Below are 14,488 nucleotides of genomic sequence, written 5' to 3'. Positions count from 1 at the left end.
CTGTGGGCATGGATGACTCTACCTGAGGGAGGACTGGCCCTGCTGGCCTAAGCGTTGAGCGCTAGGGACAGAGGAGGCGTAGGGGGCCTGGTGCACCGAGGGGGCCTAGTTGGCCTAGGGGGCCTGGTCGACCTAGGGGGCCTTCCCCTCTTCCCCCACGCCCAGGGGGTGTGCCGGCCCGAAGGGGGGCTGAGGGGGCGGGCCTGGGCACCTGAAAGAGTCGCCAGCACCGGACACAGCAGCCCCCTGAGCCTGGGCGAGGAGCCCTTCCTAACCTCGGGGCGGCCCCTTGCCCCCAGCACTCCCTCTCCCCAAACCGACTGCCCCCAGCGGGGGCGGGGCTCGTCCTGGCGGACTTACTTGAGTTCCACTGACCACGAGCCCGGCCATGACGACCGGACGGACGCGCGGCGCGGAGCACCGAGTGGGGGCGCGGAGCACCGAGCGCGGAGCACCCAGCACGGAGCGCGGAGCACCGAGCGCGGAGCACCCAGCGCGGCGGCGGCGGGCGGCCCGGCGGGGCGCGCAGTTCCGCACTAAGCAGTCAGCTGACCCGGCGGAAGCCCGAGGCGCCGGCCGGGTGCTGGGACCCGGGTCTGCTGCGCGCCCTGCGCCGCGGCCCCCGCGCAGGTGAACCGAGGCTCGCCCCCAGGTGGCCCCCGGCGCCCCGCGCCCCGACGCGATCGCCCTGGACCCCCGACCGCCCCCGGGCGCCCCGGACCCCGTCGCCGCGGGCGGGGCCAGGGGAACAGGAGCACCCCCCACCCCAAGCTCCACGCGCGCAGCCCCACTCGTTAGTGGGGGCGGCCCGGGGAGGGGGCTCCGCGCCAGGGGCGCCGGGTCGAGCCGTTAGCTAGCCCGGGGCGCGGCCGCTCCTCTGTTTCGCAATCCAGGTTACATAACTGCCGCGACCGCGGGGCGGGGGCGTGGACCCAAGTCCCCTCCCCGCCTTGGAGGGGCAGCGGCACACGGGGAGGTGGAAAGGACACCTGGTGGGGGGGCGGGAGGAAGGGGCGATCGGATTTCCCTACGAATAGCTAACAGCCCCCCAGCTGACAGGGATAAGCCCTCGAGAAGGGGAGTCAGTGGTGTCCCCAAAATTTCAGGTTTCTCGGATTCTCTCCCTCTTATTTGTGAAGCTCCAAGTCACCCATGCGGTCAGATTCCGCATCCACACCCCCGCCCCCACGCACACCCACTCGGCTGCAAGCGAAAGGTGGCCTTTACTGCCTCCTGCACCAGGTTGGGTGGGCAGCTCCTGTCTGTCCTCAACTGAAAGGAACCACATTTTCTCCCTGTGAATTTTTGCCTTCGTGCCTCCATCCCCAGGATGCAGGAAGCTATTACCACATACCACTTCATTGTCACATTATCACCAGAGTCGGCCTAGCCTTGACTGGCCGCTCCCCCGCTCCCTCCTTCCCTCCCACCTGTGAGTACCGGCCCCATCCAAACAGAAGGGGAAACTAAGTCCTGAGTGCCAGGCTCCAGGTCTGACGCCCTGCATTGCAGTTACCTCAATTCAGTAGACCCCACTGATGATTGTAGCTCCCACCGCTGTTGAGGAGGGTGTTCCCAGGGCTTTTGTTTTCATTGCTCCGTGTGTCTAAACAGCACTTAGAAACCCCTGTTTGTGCAGCTGATGATAATTACGATCGTGGTTAAGCATATTGTGGCTATCATCATTGTCTCTCGGGCCTGGTGCCAACACATTGTAATGTGGGCCCTTCTTGTCAGCATCCTGATGAGCGGTGTTGACCTCTGAGGGCTGACCTGCCTGCCCCTCTCTCTGCTGGGAGGAGCAGACATAGCAGAAGGGAACTCTAAGAACAGAGACTTGGCTGTGTTTACTTTGAGGGGATTCAGGAAATGCTGCAACAAAAGGTCCTACAGGCCAAAAAAGGCGGCTTGCCCTCCAGAGATAAGGGGGATCAAAGGGAATCTTCCAAGGCCTTCTGCCCCACAGACCAGCTCCTCATGCTCCTCTCTCCTCTGCTGGATGCAGCCTCTCTGGTCCATTGTCCACTTTTGTCTGCCTTTCCTGCCCAAAAGGAGGAAGTGGACCCAGGCCCTGACAGTCCTGATACACTGCCCTCTCCACCTTCCACCTTGGCCTTCCTAGAAGGAAGGGGAGAGGACTGGCAGGAGAGGGCATGTGGAAACAGGCTTAAACCTACTCACAGATGAAATGGGAACATACACACTCTCACCCCAGCAGGAGGGTGCTTGAGGTCATCTCATCCGTGCCCCCGCATCCATACACAGCTGTGTCTTCTGAGCACAGACTGTTTTGTGGACACTCTGCCAATGACGCCAAAGTAGGCAGGGATCTTTTCTACCTTTCCAGGCCTTCCTCACTATTTTTTCCTTCCTCTGCACAGTGCTGGAGTGATCATCCTAAAAGCCTGATTGGACCCACCCACCTGAAATATTTCAATGCTCCCAATCAGCTAATAACACAGCCCAAAATTTCCAATGTCACTCAAGGTCTTTTAGAATCCTTTCATCCCCTACCCCTCCCACTTCTCCCATCCTCTGCCTGGCTTTTAGCTGTTTTGCGCCCCCACCCCTCTTGTCTCCGATAGGTGATCACACCGAGGGGGCCAGGTGACTAGGTAAGGGACAGACAATTGGGGAAATCACAAAAAAATGAGGCTAGCTCAGATTGACATGGGCTTTGAAATGTAAGCTGGTAACATAGAACTACTGAAAGCTCTTGAGCAGAGGAGAAATTTGTTGAATTTGGCGGGGAAGGGCTCCTCTAAAACCAGACTGGATTCACCTCCCCTTACTGCCTTCAGCTTAGGAAGTTATCTTCAGAAGAGAAGAACAAGTAGGAGGGAGAAGAACAGGAAAGGAGGGAGAAGAAGAAGGATCTGTATCTCTGGGTCAAAGAAAATCGGAAGAGGCGGGTTGAGGACATCCTGCTACTTCCTCATCATTTTCTTGAGCAAAAAGGACAATTAAATAACAAAGGTAAAGTTCTTCAGGTAATATGGCCCTCCCTTTGGAAGGGGGAGAGAGCAAAGGAATGCTGAGATAAGGTTGGCCCAGGAGGTGAATAAATGATTCCTTCCCAACACAGGAAGTTTACAAAAGTGAACAGCGGAGACACATCTTGCTTGGGGCTTCATCTTGAACACATCTCTTTCCACTTTGGCCCCAGAAGCATGGAGGGGAAGAGACGGCTCATGAGGTCATCCAGATTCTTTTTCAGTTCCCTCCTGCCATTCCAGTGGGCAACTGAGAGTGAGCTGCAGTAGACCCCTGCCTCAACCCATTTTCTCCCACAGCTCTTCTGCCCCAGCTTCCAAAGACTAGGCACTCAGGGTGTACATAATGAAGACATACACTTCAGGAAAGATGTGTGCTCAGACATCTGCAGTACTATGTCAACAAGAAGCCCTGTAATTGTGATCCTATTTCCTGTACCCAAAATTGAGACAGGTACCCCAACGTGTATAGTATATTCATGGGGACTACAGAACAGAAAGTTCAAATCAGATCTGGGCAACTAATCCTGAGCCTATGAATTCTGGAGCTCTAACACTTGCAAATGGAGAGTGAGAAGGTTCGACACCACTAGACATTTCTTTATCACCCTTGATGAAGAGGGCAATATTTTATTCCTACTGTCATCTTTGTTATTATTATCCTTTGGCAGAAAAGGCCCTTCCCCCTAGAGTTCTTCCTCCATCGCATTCCTGCGGACAAAAAGGAAAATCCTGTTTATTTGCAATCAAGGGAGTTGATTCTGGGGTCGTCCAGAACCAGTGAAACAGGAACTGATTTCTTAAAATCTCCAACTCTGTGCATCACCAGTGGAGAGGACAGGGCCAGTTAACAAAGTTTTATTAGCATTCCTACCTATCCTTAGTCGAATTTCTATTCAGCCTGGCCTCATTTCTTTCAGGCCCAACCCCTGGGCAGGTTAAGATGATTGCTGTAATTAATCATGCCCCAGCCCCTAGTTCAGACTCACCACATTCAGATTTCAATTAAAAAAAAAAAAAATCTGGAGGTCTGCATACAAAATGGTCTTTGTTGCTGAAGCAGCCTCCTTTCAGTCTAAAAGAGGGAGTTTAGGAAAGAGGAGAGGTTTCCAGGGCCCTTGCTGCAATATTTGCATGTTTGTGAGAGATTAAGGATGATCTAGATTCCAAAACACCTCCCTGATCTCCCAACCAGAACAAATTACATTTTAAAATATATACATTAAATGCAATCATAATGTTTGGCATGATTATTCATGGCATAAATGTTAGTTTATTATTACTGTATACTATTATAATTATCATTGCCATTAATTCTCAGTGCCTGAGTTCCCTGCTCTTCGGATCTTAAAAGATACTGTGACTATTGTTTCTATTAAAATGCAAACATTAGCAGGGAGTGGGGAAGGGAGTAGGTTTGAGAAAGGTGGGTGGGAGAGGGGTTTCTGCTTTTCACTGCATATGTTCTGTGATTTTTGCAACATGCATTACCCTGCCTTTGTAATTAAAAAATAATGGAGGAGATTGGATGGAAGGGTCAGGAAAAGAGAAGTCATAGTTGGAACTGCTACCTGGTAATCTCTTAGCATTATTTTCACAAATCCTGAAAACAGCAATTTGCCAGGAACTTGCTGGATGCTCCCAGTCCTTGGGGGGGGGGGGGGGGGCAGAAGGGAGGTTATCTCTGGTTTGAGGACAGAGGCTCATAGTGGACTTTCGAGAAGGAAAAAGAACATGGACCAGAAGAACCTGTTCAACTTCATACTGTCCTGTGGGGGAGAGAGAAGCATGTCCAAGTGCCAGATTCCCAACTTGGCTTGGAGAGGTTCTATCATTTAGAGGTTGATAAGCCTCCCCACCCCCCAATTAAAATGTACAGGACTGGGGCACCTGGGTGGCTCAGCAGTTGAGCGGCTGCCTTCAGCTCAGGGCATGATCCCGGGGTCCTAGGATCAAGTCCCGCATCGGGCTTCCCGCAGGGAGCCTGCTTCTCCCTCTCTGCCTGTGTCTCTGCCTCTTTCTCTCTCTGTCTCTCATGAATAAGAAAATAAAATCTTTTTTTAAAAATTAAAAATTGAAAAAATGTGTAGGACTCAGCAGATGAGATTCTGATTCCACAGATGCAGCCCTCACATGTATATTTTCTCAAGTACCCCCAGGTAATTTGGACTGTGGCCACCAGACTCGCTGCTTTAGAAATCATTTACTGCAACTACTGATTGAGGAAACTGAGGCCAAAGGCACGGAAGGGGCTTGTCTCAGGTTGCCCAGCACAGGAGCAGCTGACCCTGGGCCAGAATTCTCATCTTCTGAAGGAAATAAAATGGGACTTCTACTACATCCCAGTAAGAAGAGGGTGAAGAGACTGGGGAAGAGCACCAGAAAGGTGCCATTTCACATCTAATCACTTCTTGTCACGTCGTAACCATCTTCCTCATACCAAGCCCCATACTGATAGATCAGAAATAACATTTTCAAAGTTATATCTTCAAGGAAATGGCTATTAATGTTCTTCTTCTCCTTTTAGAGCACTGAGGAATACATATTAATTTTCTCTCTACTTATATTGCCTATTTGCAAATTGTATTCACTACCCAGTGCTCCAATTTGTCCTACCCCTGAAGAGATTATGATGAATAAATGTGTTCCTGGAAATAAAGTAAAATACAAAATTTGTCACTGAGATTTATTTTTATAATTATTTACAGGGATTATTTTAGAATATATGGGGGGCAATAATAATAATGCACACAAGAGGGTTTTGCCATGATTTACCAATATTAATTCAGAGTCTCTTCCCACTTCTCCGAAAGGACCCCCAGCTCTCTCTCCATAGCTCTAAGCCAGGGGCAAAGCAAGTCTCAGTTGGACTTGTATCACCAGTATCGGAAAGCTGAGGGTCAGATGAAGTGCTGGGCAAGTCTTGTAGTGGCCAGTAGCCTGGCCTACAAGTCCTGGGTTTGAGACCTAGTTTTGCTATTATTAACTGGGTGCCCTTTGCTGAATCCTTCCATTTCTGAGGTCCTCAGTTTTCTTAAATGTAAACTAACTGACCTAAGGAGCAATTTGCTACTAAAATAAAAACACAAGTAAGTATGTGCATCTCCCCAAAATAAGGAGAGGGAATGTGCTCATTGATAAATATTTCTTGATACCTACTAGGTGTCAGGTACAGACAATAAGGAACAAGACAGATACAAATTTATTCCCCTAAGGCTTATATTCTGGCAGGAGGACACAGGTAACAAGTAAATAAATAATATAATTTCAAGTCTGTGAAATGCATAATTTCAGGTAGCACTGTGATATGCCATGAAGATAAAAGCAGATAATGTGAAGTAGTGATGGAGGGCAGGGGGGCTGATTTGGATACAATGTCCAAGGTCTCTGATAGCTGTTCAGAGCATTTCACCTGTGAAATCCTTGATGGGCAGACTTTACCCACATGAGCCAGATTTTACCACATGAGCCAGACTTTAGCCCCTCTCACAAAGCTTTCTGATGCACAAACTGCATAGCCTCAGATGGGTAAGGGAGTGTTCTGGGAAGGCTTCTCTAAGAGGAGCAACATTTGGGAGGAAATCTGAGTAATAACATGGAGCCAACCACAAGAAGACTCGGGAGAAAGATCCTCCAAGCAGATAGAACAGCAAATGCAAAAGTTATTAGTGTTCTCCTAGTCTCATGTTATTGTGTTGCCATTTTGCTTATGCCTGAGTAGTGAACTTGAGCTCAGGTGCTTCCCAGGGCACAGTGTCACTCCAGCCAGAAAGAGGAATATCCCAGGTGTAGCCACACCAGCCTTTGGATTGCTGCTCAGCTCCAAAGCACAGGTGGGCGGAAGCCTCAAGATGCTGCAGCTGCAAGCAGAGGCACTCATGGGGCATTCACAGAGGCTCTACAGTCCTAATAAGTATGGTTTTCTTGGAGAAGAAAACATGGAAGGATCACTGACTTTTATACATGACCTCACTGGCACAGACTCTCACAGACACACAAAAGCACATAAACCTATGAGTAAGTGGATAGGCACACAGGCCAATGTTGGATTCATGGGTTCCATCTCATCACTACAGTCTGAACTCTGAACCCCAATCTGGGACACTCTGGTCTCCCATCTACTGCAGTAGCTACCAGTGGCCAGTAGAGAATACAGAAATTTTAAATAATCAGTACTTAGATTAGAACCTGGAGTGTTTATAGCTTATGCTGAGGTACTAGAAATTCATTCATTCGATTCATTCATTCAAAAAATATTTACTAAGTGCCTGCTCTGTGCTTGACACTAATCTAAATTCTGGGGACAGAGCAGTAGAGAACGTTTCTATCCTTGTGGCTCTTAATTCCAGTGTAAGGAGAGATAATAAGCAAGTAAATACCAAATATGTCAGGTGATGATAAAGTCTGTGGTGAACAATAGAGCACAGAAAGTGGATAAGAAGTCCCAGGGAGTAGATGGGGTGATCGGGGAAGGCCCGGTTAAGAAAGTGATATTTAAGCCAAGACCTGTAGGAAACGAGGGAGAACCAGGTGCACATCTAGGAGGAAAATGTTCCAGGCAGCTAGAACAGCAAGTGCAAAGGCCCGGAGGCAAAAGAGTGCCTGGCAGGTTTGGAAACAGCAAGGATGTCAGGGTGGCTAGAGTGGAACAAACAAGAGGAAGAATAATGCAAGTGAAATCAGAAGGCAGGGTATGGTGTGAGGAGGGGAAGCAGATCATCTAGGGCCTGATAGACTAAGACTAGGATTTGGGGCTTGTTCTCCAAGTAAGATGGGGAGCCTTGAATAAAGGACCCATATTTTGTAAAAACTGCTCTGGCTGTTGTATTGAGAATAGACCATGGAGAATGAAGATTAGAAACAGAGAGAGCAGACTATGTATGGTAGGATTCCTGAAGACAGTGAAGAGTGCCTACATATATTTTCAAGACGACATCAACAGAATTTTCTGATGAATTGGACATGGAGAGCATGAGAAACACAGGAGACAAGAGTAACTCCAAGGTTTGACCTGAGCAACTGGAAAGATGAAGTTGTCATACTGAAATGGATGAGCAAGTTAGCAGATGGAAGAACCAGGGGATCACTTTTGGACCTAAGAAGTTTGAGATGTGGGATGCCTGGGTGGCTCAGTGGTTGAGTGTCTGCCTTTGGCCCAGGGCATGATCCTGGAGTCCCAGGATTGAGTCCCGCATCGGGCTCCCTGCATGGAGCCTGCTTCTCCCTCGGCCTGTGTCTCTGCCTCTCTATCTCTCATGAATAAATAAGTAAAATATAAAAAAAAAAAAAAGATGAAGAAGAAGTTTGGGATGCTTCTGAGACATACAAGCAGAAAGGCCAAAGAGCCAGTCCGTACACAAATGTAGACTTAAGGAAGCAGATATGAACTAGAGTCCTCAGCTTCTAGATGGCATCTAACGCCACGAGACAGGATGAAAATGATCTGGAGATTAGGTCCTAGAGCATTGACAGTGAGAGGTCAAGGAGAAGGAGAGAAACCACAGAAACTGAGAATGAGCAGCTACAGAGGTAAGGAAGAACCAAAACAAGTCAGACTCTAGAAGCCAAGAAAAAAATGATTAGAAAAAAAAAAAGATGAGGTTCTAACATAAGGACAAATTCAGCCAAGGCCCACCAGGGAATGCTGAAAGCACTGGGTGAACAGGAAATTCACAGAGTACCTATAAATTACAAACGGGAAATGTACCTTTACAGTGGAGGGATCTGGTGGTCACAACCCTACCCAAGAACCCAAACTTCACATCTCCCAGGGTGAAGCCTGATAATATGGGCCTCTAGTGTGATGCAATGGGAAGTACACACTACTCACATGCTATTCTTGCCAAAATGTCTACCCAGAATCTACTCATGAGGAAAGAGACAAATCTAGAAGTGAAACATTCTTCAAGATAACTGAGCTACACTGTCCAAAATGTCAATACCATGGGGGGGAGGGGGCGCAGGGAAGAATGTTTTAGATAAAAATGGACTAAAACATGACAACCAAGAGCAATGCGTGATCTTTTCTTGGATACTGAAACTAGGGGAAAGAAAAACCACTAAAAAGACCTTTTAGTGACAATCATGAACGTTTACCTTTGAGCCATTTCATGATGTTACTGGTGATATTAAATTAATATAGCTTTTCTTAGGTGCACTAATTGTATTGCGATTTCATAAGAGAATGTTTTTTTTCTTAGGAGATGCAAGCTGAAGAAATCAAGTTGCCTACAGCTTCCAAATGGTTCAGAAAAAAATAATGCTAAAAAAAAAGAAAAAAGAATGTGTGTGTGTGTGCGTTTCTAAGAGAGAGAACATGGTAACATGTGAGCAGCTGATCAGTCTAGGTGAAGGGAAATGGGCATTCATTATCCAGTTCTTTACATTTTTTTTATAAGTTTGAAAAATTTTATAAATAAAATATTAAGGAATAAGAGGGAAAATAGAGTGCTACTCAAGGTCAAGTAAGTTGAGGACAAGTAATTAACCATTGAATTTAACAGCAGGGACGTCATCAGCAACTTGAAGACAGGAAGGGAGCAAAAGAGGCAGGCAGGGGCCAGACCAGAAAGACCTACATAAGCCTCACTTTGAGCACAATGGGAGTAAAGTGGATACATTTGTTTTCTAGGGCAACAGGCCTGACAATAGTAGGAAAGCTGACTGGAAGAGGAGAACAGGGTCAGGAACCTGTCCTCACAGGCTCTGAAAGTACACCTGACCCCCATGAAGGGTAGAGAGGGCCTGAAGGGAGAGACTGCAGCCCAATTGCCAGGACTTGATGTCTATTTGCCAGGCAAGGATGGAGGAGCCAAGATGGTACCATTTAGCAATGTACACATTGGGGGGTGGGGGACTCCATGCAATTAAAAAGCCATATGTGCTGTACCATCCTACAGAGAGGAAGCAGCAGATAGGACACTCTAGAACCAACAGCCACATGTGACAATGTAAATGCAGCGAACTTGAGGACCTGCTGAATCATTCTCTCACTGCGCTCAGTGTATCTGACAGTGTGAGCCAAGTTCAGTGTGTTGGGTGTGACAGTGACCTGGTGATGTCTTTGTTCATGAAGTCTCACCCTGGGAATCCCTCTCCCCTTAATCCCTTCTATGTCTTGCTCACCCTTGTTGACAAGCTTTCTCCAATGATCCAGCCCTCAGTGACTGCTCCAGGGTCTGAAACATCATTGTAAAGACTCTTACACGTGCCTGGCATTGACTCCTGCTATCTGGTGTTGTTATATACATTCGTATCTGTCCTAACTAGGTGGACAACTCCTTGAGTATAGAGAACCCAGTTTATATGGCAAGGTATTCTCAACTTTGCCCAGAATAGGTGATCTATAAACTGAAGAAGACAGGGAGAGAGGGAGGGAGAAAATGAAGGCCATAGCCTAACACTTCCCCTAAAAGCTCACCATGCTGACCCCAAGCCCTGGGATCACACTTTTCACTTCTATAGGTTGGAGTGGAGTTACTCGGAGGCCATTGCTTTCAAGCCCCCCAATTCCCGAGTTAGAACCTCTGGTAAGAAGCCTCCCTGAAACAGCCTACAGTGCTCTCTCCTGAAGCTGTTTGCAGTAAGTGACTCACCCAATTAAGAGCATCTACATAACAAAGCCTCACCGGGCTGCAGAGGTCACAGAGACTGTGAAGTGTGTCTTTAGTGTGTGCAGCAGAGAAGGTTCACTAATTACCAGTCATTTCCACCCCTCAAGAGCCTGTCAGCCTTTGAGATGCAGGGGATAAAAGAATCCCCAAATTCCCACCCCACACCAATCATTTCTCCCTCCCATACCCTCCCCTGCATTTCAAACCTGTGACTAATAAGTGCCAGGGATGGGCCTCTGCCCACCTGACTCAGAGGAGGAAGGAGAAAAAAAGAAGTTGCTTTGATTGGGAGCATTTTTCAGTAAAAGGAAACTGGGAAGAGCATGGAAGCAAGGAAACTTCTGAAGGCACTGCATCATTGTCTCCATTCAACAAGCAAACAAACAGAAGTATTGTCTTTTCCCTATTTATAAAGGCAACAAATGTTTGCAGTAGAAACTACAGGTGAGCAAGAAGAAAGTTAAAATCACCCACGAGCCCATTCCCTAAGTGACCAGTGGTTGGTTACATAGACACCCTGGCAGCCTGCACTCTAGGTGACACGCATTAACTGTGGGTGTGTGTGCACGTCCCTATTCTTTCATAACCAGCTTTATTCATTTAACGATAGATCTCTAACATCTCTGCCCTTGGATACATGGAAAGGATGGTAGAGCTCACAGGGATGCTGAACTGAGCTTCCAGAGAAGGTGAGTTTGGACCTTAGAGCTTGAGAGGGAGGCATTTCCAGAACTTCTTAAGCTGAAGGAGGCCACTGTGAGGCAGGAAAGAGCAGTGACTTTGGAATGGGGGCAAATGACTTCCTCTCTACGAACCTCAGTTTCCTCATCTGTAAAATGGGAATAACAGTACATGTCTTCTAGGACTGTTGTGAGGATTAAAAGAAACCATGGAAAGGACTACACAGTCATTGGATGTTTTATTATTCATTTTAATAAGGGTTCATTTATGCCTAATTTAACTTAGCCCTCTGCTAGTGTGAGTTAGGAATACAAAGAAGGCATCTGGTTGGGCCTGGAGGATCTTAAAATCTAACTGGGAACTGGAACACGCACACACACACACACACACACACACAAAGTAAACAATATGAATTTAAATAGCTAATAAAAGATATCATCAATTAGTAGATAGCTAAGTGTCAGATGAGTGGTACTGACTGCACCCCAGGGGGTCAGCAGTAAGAAAGAACGCAGGGGGATCATCATCATCATCATCATCATCATCATCATCATCATCACTTTGAGCACTTTCTATGTGCTGGGCACATGCATTGCCTCATTTAATATACCCATTGGCCTGAGAGGTAGGTACCATTATTACATTAATTTTGCACAAGAGGAAACTGAGACTTCAGAGGGACTAAGAACCTTGCCCCCAAGTCACACATCTAGGAATTGTGGCAGTACTGTTCTTTGGAACCAAGCAGCTGGACCCCAGAGCCCACCACGTGCTGAAGCACTATGATCTACTCAAATGGAGGTAAGGGAGGGGAAGCTGAGCCCTGAGCTAGATGGTAGAAGAGGGAGGATGTGTCCCCTTCAACTTTTGTGGTTGGAAGCAGGCCCCGCATTACAACAAACAGGAAGGAGCTTCAGATGATAAGCAGGCAAAAAAGGTCAAAACAAAGCAAAACAAACAAACAAAAGCACCACATGCCGTCTAGACAATAGCTTATGGTGATACTGAGGGTTAAGGGAATGACCAGACTTTATTTACTCCAAGAGACTCTTGGCTACTTGGCTATTCTAAAATACTATCCTTCAAGAATGTTTGAAGGCAAGAGATGCCTGGGTGGTTCAGTGATTGAGCATCTGCCTTCAAGCTCAGGGTGTGATCCCGGAGCACCGGGATTGAGTCCTACATCAGGCTCCCCATGCGGAGCCTGCTTCTCCCTCTGCCTATGTCTCTGCCTCTCTCTGTGTGTCTCTCATTAATAAATAAATAAAATCTTAAAAAAAAAAAAAGGATGTTTGAAGGCGAGTCTGTGATAGGGTTCTATATTTTTTTTGGACTCCTGTGTTAGTATCCCAGTGATGATAACGCCAGTAGAAATAAGATTTGCCAAAGGGGACAGGTAAAGGATATGCTTGACTGCAAATATAGAAATCCCCAATGTCACTGACTTGAACAAAGAGGAATTTGCTATTTCTACTACCACAAAAATTCTGGGGGTGGGTGATTACTGGAGATGGCCCAGTGTCCCAGTGATGCCAGAATTAAGTGTCTCTCTGCCATTCACCTGGACTTTTCGCTGCTACAGCTGTAGATATTATATCCAAGATCATAGAAGGAATAAAAGAGATAGAGAGGAAGGGGAAGTGTCAAAACATCTGCATCATCTCCTTTGATCAGGAAAACAAGAGTGTTTCCCAAAGTTTCCCCTCTAGCTTTGCCACCTCCATACTTGTATTTGTGTCTCAAATGCAAAACTGGGTCACTTGACCATCCCTAGCTGTAAGGATTGGGAAAGACAAAAATAGGATTGTCGTGATTGGTGTAGACACTGGGCCTGGCACTTTGCTACAATGGTAAGCTTAGGAAAAAGGAGGAAGGTGGATATTGAACCATATATCTAAATTCAGGTATCAGACTTGGGCATTGCAGGATTAGAAATTGGATACAAGAGCATGGAGGACAAGGAACTTCTAGGAAGAACTGACACAAAATGGGAAAACACAGGGCATGTGGTAAGAACAAAGAAATTAGATTTGGCTGGGGTATAGGCAGCTGCACTTTTGTAATCTACCCCATGGAAATAAAATCACTGACTGCAAGGATATAGACTCAGGAAATTTTGTTAGTGAGAAAAAAACCCTGATAGCAACCATTATGACTATCAATGGGGGATGGTTGAATATGGGGTATCTTCATTCTAAGGAATACTATGTGACTAAAAATAAATAAATTACCTCTATATCTATAAACCCATTTGTTTTCAAGAAAGAATGAGGAACAGATAGCTCTAATATTTTCATTGTATACACAAGCAATAACATAATAGTCCCATATATGTGAGCACAGTTCATATGAGCCAGGTGAGTGTGGAGAAAGGGACAGAAGTTACATCCCAGCTGTTAACACTGGATATCTCAGAAGACTGAGTGGGAAATAAGGAGGAGATGGGTGAGATCATAAAGTTTGTCTTTTTGTATGTTTGAGGGCTTTGCTGGTTGAAGTCAACATGTGTATTTCATAATTTTGAAATGCAACTTAAAACTTTTTAGAAGTAGTTTAGAGCTAGATTAGGAAGAGTTGAATGTTTCATGTGGACGAGGGGGAGCCACTGAAGATTTGGGGACAAGGGAATGATGTGATCAAGAAAATTCGCATGAGTATGCCTAATGCATTAGAGGCAAGAGAGGCTAGAAAACGAACAGTTAGAAGGTTCTTATGGCAGCATCTCAGTCAAGAGCTAATAAGGTACTCAACTATGATAGCACTAATATATGAAGTGAGAAAGATAAAAGCTACAGGCTTGAGACATACAAGGCAGAATGGTGGGAGGGGTGGTCATGGGGGGGTCCATCACCTGTGTCAACTAACAAATCTTACACTTTGAAAATCTGAATAAATGTCTGGAAAACCATAGATACTTCTCTTCTCCAACCTCCTTGAGGATTCCCTTATTTGATATTTACAACATATAGGTTCACAATAATATTTTCGTGAGTTTTTTTTTTATCCCCCTTATTAAATTGAAAACATCTCAGGATAGAAGACCCTAAAGAATACTTACTGGTGGCCCCCCAAAGTGCAAAATGAACCTCAAAAGTCATTATTCACCCATTCAGCACATTCAGTACCTCAATCTCATTATATGTAAAACAGGACCTTCATGGGACTTACCTTATGCTGTGAGGACATAATTCACACACAGTT

General features: G+C 46.5%; 1 protein-coding gene and 1 long non-coding RNA gene across 12 annotated transcripts in view; one reads left to right on the top strand and one right to left on the bottom strand.

Annotated features, from left to right (window-relative positions):
* Positions 1-842, bottom strand: part of LRMDA (leucine rich melanocyte differentiation associated) — a 1,023,935-nt gene extending 1,023,093 nt beyond the window's left edge. For 3 of the 11 annotated variants that reach the window (XR_007410032.1, XM_049108823.1, XM_049108825.1), the window contains exon 1: positions 361-529. Coding sequence is in view for 9 of the 11 variants with exons in the window: in XM_049108823.1 (XP_048964780.1) it covers positions 361-390 (30 nt within the window). In the remaining 2 variants the exon portion in view is untranslated. Of the gene's footprint in view, positions 1-360 lie in introns of all 11 variants that reach the window. The other 8 variants (XM_049108821.1, XM_049108822.1, XM_049108826.1 and 5 more) reach the window with 5 other exon arrangements.
* Positions 738-5,667, top strand: LOC112651745 (uncharacterized). The gene is made up of 3 exons (XR_003130991.3): positions 738-893; positions 2,802-2,976; positions 5,144-5,667. It is a non-coding gene; the product is annotated as an uncharacterized LOC112651745 (long non-coding RNA).
* The last annotated feature ends 8,821 nt before the right edge of the window (positions 5,668-14,488 follow it).

This window comes from Canis lupus, chromosome 4, assembly GCF_003254725.2.
Source record: "Canis lupus dingo isolate Sandy chromosome 4, ASM325472v2, whole genome shotgun sequence".
NCBI lineage: Eukaryota > Metazoa > Chordata > Mammalia > Carnivora > Canidae > Canis > Canis lupus.
Note: the sequence above shows the minus strand (reverse complement) of the source record. Positions and strands in the feature narration are given on the sequence as shown.